General features: G+C 39.5%; 1 protein-coding gene across 2 annotated transcripts; it reads right to left on the reverse strand.

Moving 5' to 3' along the window:
- Nucleotides 1–1,150: 1,150 nt before the first annotated feature.
- Nucleotides 1,151–20,217, reverse strand: PPP1CC (protein phosphatase 1 catalytic subunit gamma). Of its 2 annotated transcripts, XM_005217737.5 has the most exons (8): nucleotides 19,944–20,186; nucleotides 9,617–9,748; nucleotides 8,679–8,909; nucleotides 4,972–5,076; nucleotides 3,778–4,001; nucleotides 3,435–3,569; nucleotides 2,419–2,479; nucleotides 1,153–1,544 (listed from the first exon to the last, which is right to left on the reverse strand). In XM_005217737.5, exons 1-8 carry the CDS (start codon nucleotides 19,996–19,998, stop codon nucleotides 1,474–1,476), a joined length of 1,014 nt encoding a protein of 337 aa, XP_005217794.1. In that variant the 5' UTR covers nucleotides 19,999–20,186; the 3' UTR covers nucleotides 1,153–1,473. The 2 variants fall into 2 exon arrangements, with proteins under 2 accessions (NP_777006.1, XP_005217794.1); NM_174581.3 differs by having other exon boundaries at nucleotides 1,151–2,479; nucleotides 19,944–20,217.
- Nucleotides 20,218–20,534: the final 317 nt, after the last annotated feature.

The raw sequence follows: 20,534 nt of genomic DNA on the forward strand, positions 1-20,534 counted from the left end.
AGATACTAGATATTGTCCCTGTTTTTATAGCTAGGGACACTGCATTTAAGTCACTCAGTCAAATCACACAGCTAGGAGGAGCCAGGACCTTGACTATGTATAAAGGCAGATGTTCCCTGAGCTGCACATGGTGATAAGGACAAATAAGAGAGTAAGGCTGGTGCAGACTGGGATCTACAAGGCAAAATATGAAGCTGTGTCTTCATGTATTAAGTTCAAGTTATTTGAGTCTCTTCTAAGATCTCATGTCCTAAAACCAAAGGTTGATTTTGTTCTCTACTTAACCAGTGCTGTGCTTCTTTTCAGAAGAATTTTGAGCTAGGAACTATACTCCACACTTTATAACCCAAGCCCAATGGGTTACAAATGGCTCAATTCTACAATCTTATAGAATTCTGAGATCCTGGAAGTGATACAATTGATAATGTCCAAGGCACAGATTAAAGATTTATGAAACTGATACAACTTGTTCATCTTCTTCCATTAGAGACCTGGGAGAATATCCTAAGTAGAATAAGCAAACTCTGAATTTGTCACAAATGTAGAGCAGGAAGGAGCTAGAAGTCACAAGGTCACCCAGGAGCACACTCGGGGCACGGGCACGGCCGATGCCTCAGGGCCAGGGCTTGCAGTACAAACTATGCTCTTTTCTCCCACAAGCAAATGTTGGTTCAAACAATCCCCACTAGGTGGTCCTCTTCCAACTCCCTAAGAGACAACCAGTTTTTGACAGAAGAATGAGCTTTTCAAATGACACACTCTCCATCCACTTTTAACGTACCAGAGAAATGAATGTGCCTTCAACACATGTGTGAAAAATGTAGGACACAACGTTGTGTTTCATATGAGTTAGGGAAGAGAGAAAAGAGCAAAGGTTTGTGTATAAAAACACTGGTGGTTGACTTAGACTAATTTAAAAAGTAGCTCTTGAATTTTATTGCCAAGTTCAAATAAACCCAGACAAAAAATATGGATACAGATGATGTCACACAACTCACCAAGTCCCACACATCCCTAAATAGTTCAATCTCATCTCTCTACTTCAGAAACTCAGTTATATCCAATAAGAATTTGAAGAATGAGCATCCATATTACAATCCATCTTTGGAAAACAGACTATTTGAAGGAAGACAAATCCAAATTGAAACTGTGTGGTTTCCAGAGCAATTTATTCATTAAAATCTATTCAATATGCCATCAACAGTTCTCCTGTGTGTATTGTGCTGATAAATTGACACTGAGAGGATTTAACAAGTCATCATTTAATAAGTCTGAATTAATTTTCACCACATGGTATTGTACACGGTCATCTGTTGAAACAGATTTCTTTTTAACAGATCTTAGTTTAAAAAAGTCATAGATACTGTGAGTTCTGTATAAACTGGTGGATAGTAAGTTAGTTCCTTTGTTTTGACTTATAAGCCTCAACTTCATCGCAGAATAAAGAATGTAGGCCAAAGAATGCATAATCGGTCACTCGTATAGAACAGTATTGTTTCTATAATTTGAAGCTTTCTGAATGGACGGGTTCAGGCCTGATGTAACTGTAAAAAGATTACTTAATGAATAGACTATATGGAAATCGTACAAAATGTAATTAACTTTAATCATTAATAGCTTAAACAGCACTATGTTACTAACTGCTATTCAAACTCAAAAACCTGTTTTTGAATCCCCACAAAGGTGACAGGTGTACACAACCATGCCACCTTGTACTTACTTAGGGGAGTGTCAATATATATTTCAACAGAAACTTTGGCTTCAGGAAAAAAGTCACAAACATTTAAAATAATGGCTTTAATTGTCATTTTAAGTATACCGTAGGGGAAAGTGTGCTTTAATTAAATATACATACCAGTGATGCTGGCAAAGTTGAAAGTTACTCCTAATGTTGATAGCTATAAAAACTAGTTTGTACATTAAGACAATGAAAGAAAAAAAAAAGCAATCCCTTTAAAACAAAAAAGTTCACAGTGGTTTGTATCCAACAGTATGCATTTTATGACAATAACATGTACAGATTGAGCACCCTAGGGCTCTCTTTATAGCCTAAGGAAAATGACCATTTACATTAGCTGTACTGAATTAAAAAAAGATCAGCTGTACACTCACCCCTTAGACAGGGGACACTGTCCTGAGTGTACAGCTTTAACACCATCATTAATGTTGTTTGTAAAAGGAACAGGGAACTAAACAAAACATTTCCTTGGGAGTGGAGAATCTTTCATTTGCTGTTACAACCAGCAAATACCATTCATGAAGTCAAAAATGGAAGGGGGAGCCCCACAAACACTATTTGAGCAAGCTGACCAGTACACATTACAGTTTTAAAAATGAAGGTTATGTACTATATGTTACAAGTCCCAACTAGGCAGTATCAAAATGACATCTATTTCTTTGCTTGCTTTGTGATCATACCCCTTGGAGGTGTGACGGGTCTCGTGGCATTAGGCTTCTTTTTCTCTGCAGGCTTTAATATCTGCAAAGATTCAAAAAACGATGCATTTTAGGAAATACACTTAACCTCAAGTCTTACATTTCACTCAAATCTTTTGCTCAGAAAGTCTGTTTAAAATTGCCCCAACAACTTTGAAGGCTCCACTGGCATATTAATACAAACCAAGCTGACAAACATTTTGGTAATAAATACTCTTATAAACCACTATGATACACGATCTGGACAAACTGTTTCGCCTCTGGATAAAATGACAGTTTTTGAAGTCACACCTTTAGGTACTCCCTCTGACACAGGGGGTACAGTTCTTTGGAACAGTGTTTCTCAAACCCCTAGGGGATCATGTCATAATCTCTAGGGGTTGCAAGACCTCCCTGATAATTAAAAGAAAAAAATCAAGAACACTTCTTTTAATTCAGTTAACTGATGACTTGACTTTAGTGGCTGTGTTTTTGTTTATGACTGGGTAAGCCTGAAGTCGTATAAGTTTAATCATAGTAACTGAGAAAAAAATTGCAGTAGACTTTGCGTGTAAATGATTCTTTTGTGCCAAGTGAAGGCCAAATGATGTCATGGTCAACCAACACAGGTTTTTTAGAAACAGAGGCATGGTGGGAGAGCTGGGTAATCACACGGCACATCTGGCACGTGGAGTAAGTACTACCTTCATGCACAAGTGGTGATTTAATTTTAGCTGAACACAGTACTAACACTGTAGCTTTAGACTTAATGTATCATGATTTTAATGTATTCAAATAATATGAAAACAGTTAAATTCAATAATTGGGGCAAAAGTTCTATGATCATTTCATTCTTTTAAAAGGAATTCACTCATTACTAAACTAGAACAAACACCAGTTAAGGGAAAATAAAATTTTTCAGTCTACTCCAAATAAATGAATATAGGCAGAAACTAGCACTTTTTAAAAATCAATAAAATGCAGAAATAAACGGAAACAATGCTGAAAACATCCTCTACCTGAAAAGAACACATTAGTGTTTCGTCCACACTCATCATGGCACCTGCATTGTCAAACTCTCCACAATAATTGGGCGCAGAAAACAGAGTGACCAACTGCCTCTTTGCAAAAAATTCGTATCCATCTTCAACCACCTTGGAGAGAAAACGTTTTCAATGTGAACAGGTGCAAACTTTAGGTGAGTAAAACCACTCTTCAGTTTCCCATTGAGCCTGACATCCTATAGGTCACTTCCAGAGACATTTTGTATAAATAAGCAATACCTACCCACCAAAATCAACAAGGAGAATCTGTGCTCACACACATGCTCTTAAGTGTACATGTAAAATTCAAAATCAATACCTGATGGGCTCTACATATAAGATCCAAATCATGCTTATGGAGAAATTTTGCAACCACTTCTGCACCAAATGTGAAGGACACTCCTCTGTCATTTTCACCCCAGCCTAAGACATCTTTATCGGGGTCAGACCACAAAAGATCACAAAGAAGACCTTGATCTGGTACATCAGTTGGTCGCATAATTCGCCGAATCTGCTCCATAGATTGAAGATCTGGTGATAAACCTATTAAATGAGGGGGGAAAAAAAAACAAAATGGAAGAAAACACAATTTTAAAAGGGAAGTTAGCACTTTACTATTTCCCTTTCTCTACAGAGAGACTCAATGACTTACAAAAGCTTCCATGAAATCTTTGGTTATCTTTTCTTACTTATTAGCTTTTGTTAAAAAGGGGAGGGGGGTGGGAAGCCCACTGGAACTTGTTACATGTACTAATTTGTGGGGCAGTGTGTGCCTGAACAGGACAAGGAAAGTTACTTCAACATTCAGAGCACCCTAATGACCACTTGTAGTGACTGGGAGTAGAAGATGCAGACACTTAGGTGAAGCTTTCTAGGAAACCTGCACTGGCCAAGGAGTGTAATGTCAAATCCCCTCAGATGTAACTGGCTCTCAATCTGACTTTAAAAATCACATGTCCAACTCTACCAAAACCAGTATATAAGTACATAAGGAGGGCAAGGATAATAGTTTTATTAAAATATAGTTGAGTTGGCTTTTTGATGGTTGTCTAACTTCTGACACAGATGAAAAGATATCCTCTTTGCCGATACTATTTTAATTATATCATATGAAGTAAAACCACCAAGCAAAGTAAACTTTTAACATCTATGTCAGAGACATTTCTGAAAGGAAAGGATCAAAAACAGTCCAAGGGAAAGTATATTCACATTTTCAGTATCCTAGAGGATCTATGGTATAGCTCATTGTTTATTTTATATTCGAAAATACTTTGTACTCTATTTTCAAGGCTAACTGTTACAGAGCCTAGAATTCTCTGTAACAAATCAACTGCATACTTTGGACTTGTATCTGGATGATCCTGGATGTGCCAGAGCGGACTCCTGGTGTAACACAGCAGTACAGGAGAGTCACCTCACAGAGGAAGTCATCCGAATGTTAATTCATCAATGTCAAAGTGTACACTCTTTAGAAGAATCCAAATCTATGTGGAATTAAAATCAGCCCACATACCTCCATGACAGCAGAATATTTTCTCATCCACGATGGCTGCTATCGGTAAACAGTTAAAGCAGTCTGTGAAAGTTTTCCATAGTTTAATGTTATATCTTCTTTTACCTGGAAAAATTTGGGGATGGTTAAAAAAGAGACTGGTGTTCTGCAGGTACATACTCTCAGGATAAGTCCTCCAAGGCAATATTCAAAAACTATGCTTTTATTAAAAACGAGAGAACTAGATATATGTAATATTTAAGGGATGTGTGATTTATAAGCAACAACTTATAGTTTCATATGCACTATTTTAAAATTCCATGCAAGGTCTGAAAACAGAATTCCAGATATACTGATTAAGGATTATCATTAAGCCTCAACAATTATTTGATAGCACCAACTCTGTTTGCAACGTAGTCTTTTCTGTCCACTCTCAAACCATAGGTGGGTTCCTATTTCCAAAGGCAACCTAGAACAACTCACAACTCACTCTGTCGGCTTCTTCATCAAAAATTAAGATTCTTCCTCCTGTTGCCTGAGCATCTTATTAACTTAGTCCCGAGCTGCTGCTTTCTTTCCTCTGTACATTTCCCCCCTAAGGCCACCTCAGACCGCCAGGAGCATCTGGCTCCAGAAAGATTCCTGGATAACTGCCAAGGTCTCTTCAAGCTTCCAAATCCTCAAGATTCTGAGCCAGAACCCCTAATGCAGTTTCCTATTACTACAGACCAGACAGCTCTGGCATCAGAAAAGTGTAACACATATTCACATTTTATCCAACAACAGATACCTCAGCTTTTCCAGGACTAAAGTCATAACACGGGCAGGGGGAATGGAGGAAATGGTAGCTCAGAGTGCTTGCTACACTTAGGAAATAAGTCTATCACGTTCAGCAGTGGTTTTAAAATTCCTTCATAATCCATTGTATATTCTTGCCTCCTTTGTCAAAGATAAGGTGTCCATATGTGCGTGGATTTATCTCTGGGCTTTCTATTTTATTCCATTGAAACTCCAGAAAAATAAACGACCCAATCAAAAAATGGGCCAAAGAACTAAATAGACATTTCTCCAAAGAAGACATACAGATGGCTAACAAACACATGAAAAGATCCTCAACATCACTCATTATCAGAGAAATGCACATCAAAACCACTATGAGGTACCATTTCACACCAGTCAGAATGGCTGCGATCCAAAAGTCTACAAATAATAAATGCTGGAGAGGGTGTGGAGAAAAGGGAACCCTCGTACACTGTTGGTGGGAATGCAAACTAGTACAGCCACTATGGAGAACAGTGTGGAGATTCCTTAAAAAACTGGAAACAGAACTGCCTTATGATCCAGCAATCATACTGCTGGGCATACACACTGAGGAAACCAGAAGGGAAAGAGACACGTGTACCCCAATGTTCATCGCAGCACTGTTTATAATAGCCAGGACATGGAAGCAACCTAGATGTCCATCAGCAGATGAATGGATAAGAAAGCTGTGGTACATATACACAATGGAGTATTACTCAGCCATTAAAAAGAATACATTTGAATCAGTTCTAATGAGGTGGATGAAACTGGAGCCTATTATACAGAGTGAAGTAAGCCAGAAGGAAAAACATCAATACAGTATACTGACGCATACATATGGAATTTAGAAAGATGGTAACAATAACCCGGTGTACGAGACAGCAGAAGAGACACTGATGTATAGAACAGTCTTATGGACTCTGTGGGAGAGGGAGAGGGTGGGAAGATTTGGGAGAATGACATTGAAACATGTAAAATATCATGTAAGAAACGAGTTGCCAGTCCAGGTTTCCAGGTTCGATGCACGATACTGGATGTTTGGGGCTAGTGCACTGGGACGACCCAGAGGGATGGTATGGGGAGGGAGGAGGGAGGAGGGTTCAGGATGGGGAACACATGTATACCTGTGGCAGATTCATTTTGATATTTGGCAAAACTAATACAATTATGTAAAGTTTAAAAATAAAATTTAAAAAAAATAAATAAAATTCCTTCATAGAAATCTACATTTGAATAAAAAATTTCAATACAGTACAATTTTAACAAAATTATCAATGTTTTCTTAAGTTGGAAAACCATCCACTGAAAGCCACCTATGTCAGGATACTTTCAGGCCCACAGACGGGGTGGCAAACTATACCTCCCTGATGGGAGAGGGGAAAGTTGGAGTACAAGGTCATTCATTACACGAGTCTTGAAGACAAAGAGTCAAAATTGATACTATTCAATGCCAACCTTCTAAATCATTAAGGCTTCTAATAAAAAAGAAACCAAAAATGATGTAGCTAACACACTAGGAAGTATATCACAACAAAGAGATTGTGTGAATTTGAACTTTATCAAATAAAACATCAAAATATTGGCTAACCACTATATAAAAAGGAAAATGCTCTAAATAGTAGTACCTGTAACAAATTCCTAAAACACAATGTTACAAAATTCTCTGCCTCTCATTTCATTACCTAAATAGTGACTGCCTTGCTAGTCCCTCTCTGGTAAGACTCACTGTCAATATCAAATATCCTTTTCACCCACCTCATTCTTTTTTTAATTTTACTGAAGTATAGTCCATTTTCTCCCACCTTATCTTATGTAGTCCAAGCTGGGTCTTGGACTACATACATACATACAGTCAAGGGAGAGACTGTGAGTACGAGGACTAAGTTTATGAAGGGAACCTTTCTAGCAATGTACTTCCAACAAATAAACTAGAGGAACACATCTAAGTGAAACCGAGATGGAGTAACACACCTTGAGAGACTACAGGTTATGATTACAGTCTAGGGTACGACCACAGAGACAAAACCAGACTTGTTATAATTACACTGGCAAGTGCTAGTAATTCCAACTCCTTAACCACTCCCACTCACAGAAATGATCAATACAAAAGGAAGACGGAGATAAGGATTAAAAAAAATTTTAATTTATAGTTACTTAAACAGCAGCATCAATAAAAACTCCACTGAAACTGATTATTTTCAAGGCTTTAGGAATCTTGTTCCTGTCAATTATCAATTCAAAGTGTACCTTCAAAATGGGTCAAACAATGTATAAATTATTCAAATACTTTTAATTAGCGTCCCCTTGCTGCCCTGTTTTCTCCTTTCAGCACACAATTTCAGATAGTGAGTACTGTTTTTCTTGGGTTTGGATGTGCCAAAGGAAAAAGAACTACATTACAAATTACAAAAGTTATTTGTATATTCCAAGTTTCCATTTATATGCAACGTCTAGAAAAGGCAAACCTATAGAGACAGAAAGTAGCGTACTGCTTACACAGGACTGTGTGATGGTTGTGTAATTCTATGAATTTAATTCACTGAACTGTACACTTAAAATGGATGAAATTTTATCTCAATAAAGTTATCAAAAACAAAGCTATCTATTTGGACAGGTTCTCAGAGTTGTACTAAAAATTAAAGTATCTGCAACTATTCACAACAATTACCTTAAAAGAAATCACCACTGTTATCACTATTTCCTAATCTAATCATCACATCATACAAGAATCCAGGGCATTATCATACTGTAACAAATGTTAAGTTTTTTACCCCAAGAAAGCAGCCAGGACAAAAACTAGTTAACAAAATAGTAAGCATGAAGAATGACAACACTACATCTAAACTCTCACAAATCCTAACAGAAACATGTTCAGTTTACGACCATATATCTCAATATAAGTAAATCTTACTGTAGAAAGTACTTACATTCATCATAAAATCCATAAATTCTATTGATGCTGGCACATTCGTGGTTTCCTCTGAGAAGAAAAAAATTCTCGGGATATTTGATTTTGTAAGCCAACAAGAGGCAGATAGTCTCCAGTGATTGTTTTCCCCTGTCCACATAGTCCCCAAGAAACAGGTAATTGCTTTCTGGCGGGAAACCACCGTACTCAAAAAGTCGAAGCAAATCATAGTATTGCCCATGGATATCACCTAGAAGCAAGAATTTTATTACACAGTGTCTTCATTCGTATAGTTCAAACCACCCACATAACTAATTTACACTGTTGTGTAGTATTTATTTAGTCCAACAGAGCTTAGTGAAAATTTTAAGTGTATATCAGAATCACACACAAAACTCAAGTAATTAATAATTTATTTTGCAGAACGGATTATTAATGGTTAGGCAGGCCTTCCTGCCAAGGAAGACCGTTTCCCTTTCAGGCTGGCTGATCAATATCAAATGTCCAACAGCTCAGTCTCTAGGGACCGTGCCAGCAGAAGCGATGCACTCTTAACAAGCCCTGACCCCATGTGACAAAGGCACACACACACACTACACCCACCAATACATCTGGCTTTCAATCTCCCTGCTAGATACTGCCAAAGAGTATTTGCTTTAAGCTTATATATAGGTTCAGGCCTTTTCTTAGCTCTCCACTCTGTTTCCGTTCCTTTCTTCTGCAATGTTTGTATTTCTTTAGCAAAATAATTTTAAGAAAATCTGAAGCACATCTAAGTAAACTCGGTCCATTAGAGGTATTTATTCTAAAGCTACAATACATAATGTAGTTCTAGGTTATTCATAAATAGTACATGATTCTACTGGCTAACATAGTATCGTCTATATACCATCTATATATACCCTTGACTCAGTCAATTAATCACATAACCAAAGGAAACTGTGCACCAAAACTTACCACATATCTTGAGTGGTGCTTCAAGTTCTAGCAGGATAGGCTGACTGAGAAAGATCTCTCGGGACTTTAAGCACAGTCCTCTGATTTCATTCTCCTGTAGCTGGACATTCTTACCAGGCTTGGACCCTCTCACTGTAGGGGGAGAAAAACCCCAATTTAGTCAAGTGAAGTCAAAGTAAGATTTCATATAAAAATTAAACATATATGAAAAGGCACAAGCTTTAAATAAAGAGGAGACAAGAACATGGTTTAACTACTTTCTGACTAGGCTTTATTTTCAGGACACATAAAAATAACAATTGGCCTTGTTCACCTACAGCCCACTCACCAGATCAGCTCTTTTTGCCTCCCGTTATCTTCTCTTCTCCAGCCTTATAAATGAATTAGTATTTGTAGAGCAGGAGGTCTTAGAGACTGTCATGTTACTGAGTCAGTTCTAACAATTCCTTGTTTTAAAATATGAGATTGGAAATGCTCAGGATCTCTCCCTCCCAATCAGTGTTTTCCAGAGGACCAAAGGTCTCTCTCCATGGTCCAAGATCTTATGAAAAAAATTTACTGTGCTGTTTTTCATTAAAACACCATGTATGCGTGTTGTGGGTATTTTGCTATGCAACTTTCTAGGCCTGAATTTGTGAATACACTCATGTCTATACATGGCAAAGGATGTCAGCGTATGCTGTGAGAAAGGTTTCCTAGTAACTGGAACAGGTAAAACTTGAGAAAAAGGAGGAAGAGATCATGGCACAGCATGCATCACATCAGAAGACTCGAGTTCTACTCACTATCAAAGTGAAGCGTAAGATATCCTCTGGCCTTATAATAATTCATTTATCAGCAGGTAGGTAGCAGTAAGAAATGAAATTGTTTTGACTCTAGTTGCAACAGATTAGACAGTTATTAAATATATAACAAACAGCACTGCACTGCCTGTAGTTTAGTCGTCAAGTTGTGCCCAACCCTTTTGCGAGCCCAGGGACTGCAGCCTGCCAGGCTCCTTCCTCTGTCCACGGATTTTCCAGGCAAGAATACTTGAGTGGGTTGCCGTTTCCTTTTCCAGGGTAATAAATAACAAGTAGCACTGCATTACTAAACTTACCTTAATCTTACAGTTATGAAGTGGCTGCTGTTGCTGTTCAGTCTCTAAGTCGTGTCTGACTCTTAGCAACCCCGTGGACTGCAGCAGCCCACAAGACTCCTCTATCCATGGGATTCTCCAGGCAAGAATACTGGAGTGGGTTGCCATGCCCTTCTCCAGGGGATCTTCCCAACCCAGGCATCAAACCTGTGTCTCCTGTATGGCAGGTAGATTCTTTACCATCTGAGTCACCAGGGAGGCACCAGGGAAGCCCCTTATGAAGTGCCAGGGTCTGGTTAAATATGGGGACTGATTACCATCAGACTGCAATCAAAATCTTAACACTTGTTTTGTACAAGGAATTCATGAAAGGAGGCATTCTCTGAACTAGAACTGAGGCAAAAACACAGAACCAGACTAAGTACAGAGCTAAGCCTACATCTTTCTACCATTAAACCCAATATAAAGTCATAAGCAGATTAAATCAATGTTAATTTAAACTTTATCAGTTTTGAAGGCTTTATATTCAAATTCAAAATCATCTAGCCTAATGCTAAACAAGAGCAATATGTTTAACTGGTTTTTATCTAGCTTTGTTCTGTAAATATCTAAGTAACATTACAGAGTAATAAAAATTTCAAGTTAAAAAAACCCTGGTAACTGCGGAGAATTTTTTTTTTTTCTATTAAAGAGGGCTGTGCCTAAATTTGAAAAATACTCTTAGGGGAAGCCCTCCTTCAGCCTGAATAGCCACTGAAATGAAATTCTCTGAGGAAACAAGCTGAGCAGAAATGGAAGGGTGTTATTTTTTTCAATGGAAGACAATACGTAAGAAAGGATGACAAGGGAAAAGAGTCAAACTCTTAGGGGGTACAGCAAAAAGAAAACGTTGAGTGCATTGGACTGGCAACTAGAAGCCAGGTTTCTGTATTGGTTTTATAGTCTTAAGCAAATCACCTCTTTGGACTCCAAAACATGTAACTGAACTAAGAGACCACCAGTCTCATGCTGATCAAATATTAAGAAACAAGAATCAACTCAAGGGAAAGCACAGTAAGAATAATTTTTGAGGGACTACACTAACAGACACATACACAATACCACAGCAACTGAGTTGTTTGTGAAACAAAACCAACTTTTTTCCTGAACCAAAGTCATTTTTTCTTTCTAGACACACACATAAGGAGAGAACTCAAGAAACCCTCCCAGTGAAAAGACAGTGGGATCATTGCTTTACTGGCCAGAAAACCCCAGTCATCAGTGATTTTACCACAAGTCAGCCAGAAGGTTGGGCATACTGCCCAACAGGAAACTTTATTTTTGGCTAGGGGACTCCTAAACGCTTCTGGTTTCAAAGGGAATCTTTTTCAGCAGAGGCCCACACTTGTAAGGGGACAGCCCACTCTAAGTCTTTTAGAAGACTTATACCTATAGGGAACACAAGCCATACTTTTAATATGAATGCTATCAGATTAAATCAATGCTGCTAATACACATTTTACTGGTTTGGAGACTTCCCACTACATCCTTTAGACACAGTTCATGATAATTGTAGTTTTCTTAATATGACTGTCCCCGAAGGATCAGAGCACAGAGATTAGTAAAGAACAATACTAACAATTTTTTAAAATTTACTTTTAATTGGCTAACTGCCTTACAATGTTGTGCTAGTTTCTGCTGTATAATACCTTGACTCAGCAATAGGTATACACTTATCTCCTTCCACCCTCCCATCTTCATCCTACCCCTCTAGGTCATCATACAGTACCTGGCAGAGCTCCATGCAACACTAACAATTTAAAAAGTGTTCCTGATGTGGACTGAGGATTAAATACAGTTTTTCCAGAACAAATCAAGATTCAGTTTATGTCTGAACAGTGCTCATTAAAAACACAGTCACAAAGCTTCTTAAATTCCCAACAATTAGCTCAATAAATAAAACTATATAAACAGAAACTCCATCAAAACCATCTACCAACTGGCAAATACCTGCTCATCTTTCGAGACTGCTTAGATATCACCTCACGCTGGAAAACCCCTTAGCCATCTTCTCCCCCCTTAACAAGCCGGCTTTATGCTTTCTGAAATGCTCTCCCAACACGGCCCAGCACACACTCTGTATTATAACTGCCAGTTCACTTCCATCTATTCATCCTGGTAGAATGTAACCTCAGGACCACACCACTAGCCCTGCAGTGTACATGCCCATAGCCAGTATGTGGTAGGTACTCAAAATTTGTTGCATGAATGAAGTCTGAATAAAATCTGTTCATTTGTGGCATTACAATTAGCATGCACCCCAGACTATACACTGATTAGCCAAAAACAAGAACAAAAACCGTGTCTGTGTTTTCAAATGACAAAGCAATAGCATCATTCTTATAGGCTTTACTAGAGTATTTTTCTAGTTTTGAAAATTTAGGATTACTCTTAAAGTTTTATCTAACAGAAAATGAAGATTTTAAAATGGGTTTTGGCAGTCTGAGTGAACACAGCAGGCATTTCTTAGAGATGGCCTATTAGCTGACAGCATAAGAAGTCTACTTCACTATTTTCAGTGTCCATCATGGAGAATCATGTACTAGCTGTAGCTAACACCTAGGGAGCACTTCCCACGTGCTGGGTACTGCTGCACTAAGAGGCTTTATTCACAGAGCCATTCAGTACAGCAATCCCACAAGTCAGGTGCTGTCACTTCTCTGTGTTACAGGCTGAAGAGGCTCAGTGACTTGGTCCAAGGTCATAGAGCCTGCAAGGAGCACACCCTGACTCTAGCTCTGAAGTGGTGCTTCCATCAGATCACTCTCCCATTTAAGAATTTGTTCTTCATCTTGAAAATATGTTTAAAATATATGGCATTAACTTAGAAACTTAGTAAGAAAACAAATGAAAGCAAGTAAACAGCACACAACTGTTTTTGCCATTTTATAAGTTCATAAGCAATAACAAAGAAGAAAAAGTTAAAAAAAAAAAAAAAGGAAAGAATTTGTTTTCATTCTACTTCTAAACCAAAAGAGATTTTATAGGACAAACTACTAAACCTCTATACAGTCATTGGTGCTTAAGAAAAATTTGATGAGTATAAAAAATCATAGGCATCCTTACAAACAGGAAGCATTAAAAATTAAACGATGCAATCTACTTGTTAAGACTATCAACATTCATTTTTACTATGCTTCACACAAATATTCAACAAAATAGCTGCTGGGCACTTACTACCTGCCAGAACCAGTGATAGATGCTGGGCATCCTCTTCTGGCAACAGGAGAGACAAGAACTGTGTCCCTTTTCTTGGGAGGTTTACATTCTAGTACAGGATTTAGAAGATAAGACAAACTAGGTAACTGCAGATTATTATACATTCTGTACCGAGAACTCCCCCTCTATAAAAGTTGAAAACTAAAAGTTTATCTTAGGGACATCTTCAACACCATTAAAAAGACAAAGGCTTGCATATCTATTTTATCACTATTAGCTACAAAGAAAAAATGCGAACAGTACAGTGCTGCTCAATAAACATCAGTCACTATGTATTTCAGGGCTGCCCAGGTGGCTCAGTGGTAAAGAACACACCTGCCAAGCAGGAGACACAGGAGACTTGGGTTCGATCCCTGGATTGGGAAGATCCCCTGGAGAAGGAAATGGCAACCCATTCCAGTATCCTTGCCTGGTAAATCCCATGGACTGAGGAGCCTGGCAGTCCAGTCCATGGGGTCACAACAGTCAGCTAGGACTCAGTGACCAAGCAGCAGCAGCACTGCCTACTTGAACCTCACTGTGCTGTGCATGACGAGAGAGATGTAAACAAGAGCGACCCAAGCTGGAAGTTCATGGGTTGTCTCCTAATGGTATCTTCCTAAGTAGTAGTTCAAACTGCATGTATGAAGTTATTTCAACAATTGCCAATGAAATACAAAATATTCCAAAATGAAATTCCAAGAGAATTTCATTTTCCAGGCAGAATGTGTCTACCAAGTCCAGGTGCTAGGTACTGTATAGAAATAAAATCAGCAGGCAGAGCGGACATATAGAGATTAGTGACTGATCCATTACAATGGTCAACTTAGGTCTTAGGCACGTGACTTCTCTTTTTTTTTTTTTTTGCAGCACTTTGAGGCCTGCAGGATCTTAGTTCCCTGACCAGAGATTGCCCTCGACAGAGACAGCTTGGAGTCCTAACCAGTGGATGGCCAGGGCATTTCCAAATGTGCAACTTTTGAGTAAAAGCTTTTATCTGGCTAAAATGGCAGATTCAGAAAACTGCATTAGGGCTGTTACGAGCAAAGACTGTTCTGTTCTAACTTATATCTTCATTTATTTATCTGGCAAATCACTCACATGAGCACATGATAAAAACTCCCATGCAATTTTATAGTAAACAAACTGATAAAAACTTGTAATAACTTAAGACTACTTTGGGATTACTTATGAAATAAGACTACTTTGGGGTTACTTACGAGGGATAAGCATGTATTCTTCTTGCCCCTTAATTGTTGAAAGAAGGTCATAGAAAAGGAATAGCATACCCACTAAAAAGCCTTAGCTCAATTATAATCAAGTTTTAAAACCTAAAATTGGCACAACCAGTATAAAAATGTCAACAGAGACTTTGCTAATAAGATAATCCTATTAAAAAGGTGGTAATCTTAACAATATGCCACATCATATTTATTTTAGTGACAATAACCTCACAACATTTGACAAATTTAGGAAAATAAAACCTCAAACCAAAACAAACAAAAAACACTGAGTTTCTATAATATCAAAACTTTCTCACAAACAACTGAGGTCTTTTCTACAAAAACTGTAAGCCACAAAAAAGTTAATCAAGAACCATTCAGTTTCAGTGCAAAGTCACCAGCAGGAAGACATCCACTTTTCAGCCATTTTAATTTCTAAGCCGCCCTTTCCCCACCTCGACTTTGCTAACTACTGGTGTGATACTTTGGGCATTTAAAGGTGACATCAATTTTCTCAAGGCATATATACAATCAGGATGTAGCTGCAAAACACTGTCTACTGCTCTCAATGAAGAACCTTGAGTTTTCTACACCTAGAGTGAAGACAATTCATTGAAAAATCTTTAACTCTCTACAGTCTTATCACCTACGCTTGATTAGACTTGACATCTGACCCTACATTTGTGCTGAGTGGCATTTTTGTAAGCCTTAATATTGGTAACAGACAATCTTCTCTAGATAAGGGATGCCAGTAAGCTGCGGGGGGGGGGGGGGGGGGGGGAGGGCGCGGTGAAATTGGAGATTTCAGGTAAAACATCAAGACCATTAAGTAAATCATCTATTCTTACATGCTTTGCATACAGTGGTCTGATCCTAAAACAAAAAAATTTGCCCCAGAATTCTGTACATTGTTCTTGAATTAAACAACAAACAAAAATGTACAGAATTCTGTACATTGTTCTTTCCAGTTTCCTCATTTACACAGCGATTCGTATCAGGATATTATCTCCTTCACATTCCAGTTTTCAAGGTCCACTAACACCCTTCAGAGTAAATTGAGTGAAATGACCAAGTCTGTATATCCTCTCCCTGCTTCAAGATCAGTAACCCTCACCTACTCAGGCAGACTGAATGGCAATGGCACATGACTGCAGCTTCACAGATACAGAACAATCTCACCAACCTCTACGGCGGATGTGCTATTAACGCATGGTGCAGCCTGGCATCCATTCCCCCAGCTTGGAGGAGGAAAGCCTGCCTGCTCCCGCAGCTTACATTCCCTCAACCACCACAGAATGACACACCCCATCCTGTTAGATTTCACTGCTTCCTCCTGCTACTGTCAGGCGAGGGGGCACTGTGGGCACAGAGTAACCCTTCCCCAGCTGCAATTTAGGATTGGTGCAAGCTGCAGATCATAGCTCTAAGACCTTTCTCTTCTTACTTGTAGGAGAGAATGCAGCATACAATTGACATGTGGGAGGGGAGGGGAGGTCCTCATAATACAGGCTTCTTGGAAGTTAAGGGTACTAGTAACATACAACTTTATGATTACTGTCTTAATCAACAAAATGCCCTATGATCATTAATCCCAAGAAAAGCGTCTAATTGTTAAAATGATCTGATGTGTAAACTCATTAAGAAAGATTATTTTTGTTTTCCTTGGTCAGCATATATTAAGAATTTTTTTCTTGTGCCATTATGTTTGTCCTTTATTATCTTCAGGACCAGGGACCACTGTCTTTTTTAAACATTACAATACGAACATGTTTCATTTCACATCAAAAAACTAAACACAGGGACTATTTTTACAAATTAGAGGATTAAATTCGTAGGGCCAGGACAGAAGTCACATTTAAATCACTAATGCAAATCAAGCAATTGTGCAGAGCCTGACACAGTCCTGCAGTTTGACAACCACCATCTTCAGAGGTGAGATGCTTCTCTCAAAGCAGGATGCGAAATTACAACTGTCTGCTTTGCAAGAAAATTACTAGCCATCAATCATTCTCTGTAGGAGATCAGTTACAAAACTAACCTCACTCTAATCTCACTTTTCTCCAACACAGTAGGACTATCAGACAAATCAGCAGCTGATTTATTCTCTAAATCCAAAGTTTTACCGTGCATTTAAGCAAGTGAACATGAATAACACACAAGAGTGACAATCCCAAGGTTTTATCACCTGCAAGGCAGACCTTCCCAGGTGGGTGGCAGAATGTTGCCTCCTTAAAGAAAATCTAAAAGTTTAGAGTAGAAAATAACTGCAAAGCTGTAGTGACTACAACTTAAAGCAAGGTGTTTTGTTAGCTAAGACTTCACCTTTGAATGGTCTTTTTAGTACTATCACTGAGCTACTTCTCAACTAGCTGTATAGCTCCACTTTAAAAGAGACAATTCTGAACATGTAAAAAATTTCTAAAAAGGTCATAAAACTCACATTCCCTCCATCTTCAGATATACTTAAATCTTAATGAAAATTTTTAGAGGAAAAACTTTGTGAGGCATTAAAAAAAAAAAAAAAAAATCACAACTTATCAACATCTTCTACCCTGGAAAGATATACATATATATCTTCAATAGATCATTTCCAATAGTTTCTCTGACAATCTAACATTGATGAGAAAAAAAAACAACAACATTAAGAATGTTGAGCAGCTAGTTTATTCCCGAGGAATGAAAACGCACTGCTTTACTAATTTCAATGAAAAAAAATGAAATGTTAAAAAAACCTGGTTTTCCAGCGCAACATAACATGTATAGAAACTATTAAGAAATGACTGATCTCACTGTAAATGATCCAGGTTAATCAACGCAAATTTCTTAGCACAATTTAAAAAATAAGATTAAAATTAATAAGATGTTATATGAATATAAAAGTTATGGGCAACCCCACAATTAAGACCTAACTAATCTTAAAATTCTGTTTCTAATCCACAGCTTCCATTTTTTCCAGCTTTCTCAAAGAAATAAAGCCACACATGTCCCTGCATAGACATGCAGAATTTACAATTTTTGAATGAGAAAAATTTAAGTTCTTTTCTTATAGCAAATTGTTTTAATCCGTTTCTGACCCACTGCTGTCTCACATAAACCAAAGAACTATATTAACAAATATTAAAAGTGTGATTCTTCTAATAAATGCCAGATACTGAATGAAAAACAAGGTTTTCACCCACAAATGGCAGTGCCATTTCAGGGGCTCATTTAATGAGTTTTTCTTTTGAGACACTATAAAAGGAAAAAATCTGCACACAGATTAATATGAAGTTTCATTCTCATGACTTAAAAGATCTGCGAATTCTAACACCAGAGCTATCCAACTGTTTACGCTAGACTCCATCTCTGAGCATTTACAGTTCAACAATATTTTAGAATATAAAAGCAAAAATGCAGTTAAAACTCAGCCAAATCTACATTATCCAACACTCAAGAAAAGGATCTGAATTATTTCAAAGTTCGGAATTAGATGTTATTATTAATAGATGTGCTCTAGAATTCGGGGGTAGTGGGTGATTTTATTTCAGCGTCTCTCCTTAAAATCCGAACTTCATCCCTCTCCCACATCAATAGAAATCAATCGCCGGACACCTCAGGGGTTTTAGGTCAGTCAAAATTAAAGATTTATTTTAACCTTTGCTCAACCACTGGACACCTCCTTCCTTCACACACAGGGTGGCTTGAATGACGTTGAGTTCCTGGCTGCCTGGGTTTGAAACTTGACTATCACTAACTGGTTAAGTGACTACACTTTTCTGGGTCTTAGTCAGGAAAAAAAGGGCATCTACCTCGTGTATTACATGAAATCTATGTAAAGAGCTCCAAAAAATGCCTTACACACAGTAAGCGCTTTAGAAGCGATGGCTAATATGATTTATGCGATGCATGCAAAGTATTGGAGACAATTCATTAGAAAAGACCCTGATGCTGGAAAGATTGAAAGCAGGAGAAGCGGACGACAGAGAACAAGACGGTTGGATGGCATTACCGACTCAATGGACATGAGTTTAAGCAAGCTCCGGGAGATGGTGAAGGACAGGGAAGCCTGGCATGCTCAAGTCCATAGGATCGGAAAGTCGGATGCGACTAAAAGACAGCAAAATGCAGTGAACGCAAAGCGCTTAACAGAGCTTGGCACACTGCAAAGATCCTAACGAAACTGTCATCACTGCCGTTTCACGATTCAGAGGCACGTTCAGAAAAGAGCGCGGAGACTTCCCCGGGATAAAGACAACTTAAAAAGCATATCTGGGAGGGCAGGAGAATATGGGTTCCAACATCTCCCTGAGAATGAACGTTCGTTACCAAGTAACAAGTAACGGGGCCCTCGACCCCAAGCCTCACAAAAAAATAAAAATAAGCAGGCTAGGAAAGAAGCCCTCAAGCTTGGTGAAATCCATATCCGCATCATATTGCTTTCCAAAATATTGAGAACCACGAAGTTCGGAACGAGCAGTCCAGTAGGTTGGACTGGGGCCCCCAATATTCTCCAAAGATTGGTCCGGAGTGCCGGGCGCCGGGGGTACGTACCGGAAACGTGGGGGTGGGGAGCGGAGTTTTCAAATTTTACGGCCAGGAGAAAGGCTGCACCCTCTAGCAATGAATGAGCGGTGGCAAGAGGGTCCGCAGGTTGGGCCAAGTGCGGAACCCCGGGCAACCTCCATCCCGCGGCAGTCCCCGGCCCGCGGGCGAACTCGCGGGGCTCACTCGTCTCGGCGAAGCAAGCCCAACAGGCCTCCCAAATCCCCCTCCCCCGCGAGTCTCCGGAGCCGCCCGCCGCCCCCTTCACCTTCCAGCAGCCGTTGGATGATGCTGTCGATGTTGAGTTTATCTATATCCGCCATCGCCTTCCCACCGCCGACCTTCCCGCAGCGGCGCCGCCGCCGGCTCGCGCCCGGGATTCACACCTCCTGTCCCACGCCACGAGCACAGAGATGGTGGTGGCGGCGGTGGCAGAAGCCGCGGTGGGTTCCCCCCAACCGCCCCGCTCCCTGCTTCCTCCTTCTCTCCCCACTGGAACCACGAGAAGAACAAAATGGCCGCCGACTCCTTAGCCAGCCTCGGGCGGCGCACGAATGCGCGCGGGGGAGTGCAGCGGCCCGGCCGGGACTTCTTTGTGGGCCATAGGGCACCCGGGAGGGGGCGGGGCCAGGGAGAGGGAAGGAGGCGGGGCCAGAACGCGGGAATGGGGAGGAGACCGTTGAGGGTAAATGCGATCGCGCGCGGAATCCTTCCGCCAAACGGGCCGAGCAAATAGGCCCCCTGGCGGGAGCGTGAGTTGCAAAGTTGAACGCGGGAGTTGGGGATGGGGGAGAAGATGCAGCTGTGCACTCGAGGGTTGCGGGCTTCTCAGGACACTGTTCACTGCGGCTAAGTGTTT

The sequence above is a fragment of the Bos taurus genome, chromosome 17 (genome assembly GCF_002263795.3).
Source record: "Bos taurus isolate L1 Dominette 01449 registration number 42190680 breed Hereford chromosome 17, ARS-UCD2.0, whole genome shotgun sequence".
NCBI classification, from domain to species: Eukaryota; Metazoa; Chordata; class Mammalia; order Artiodactyla; family Bovidae; genus Bos; species Bos taurus.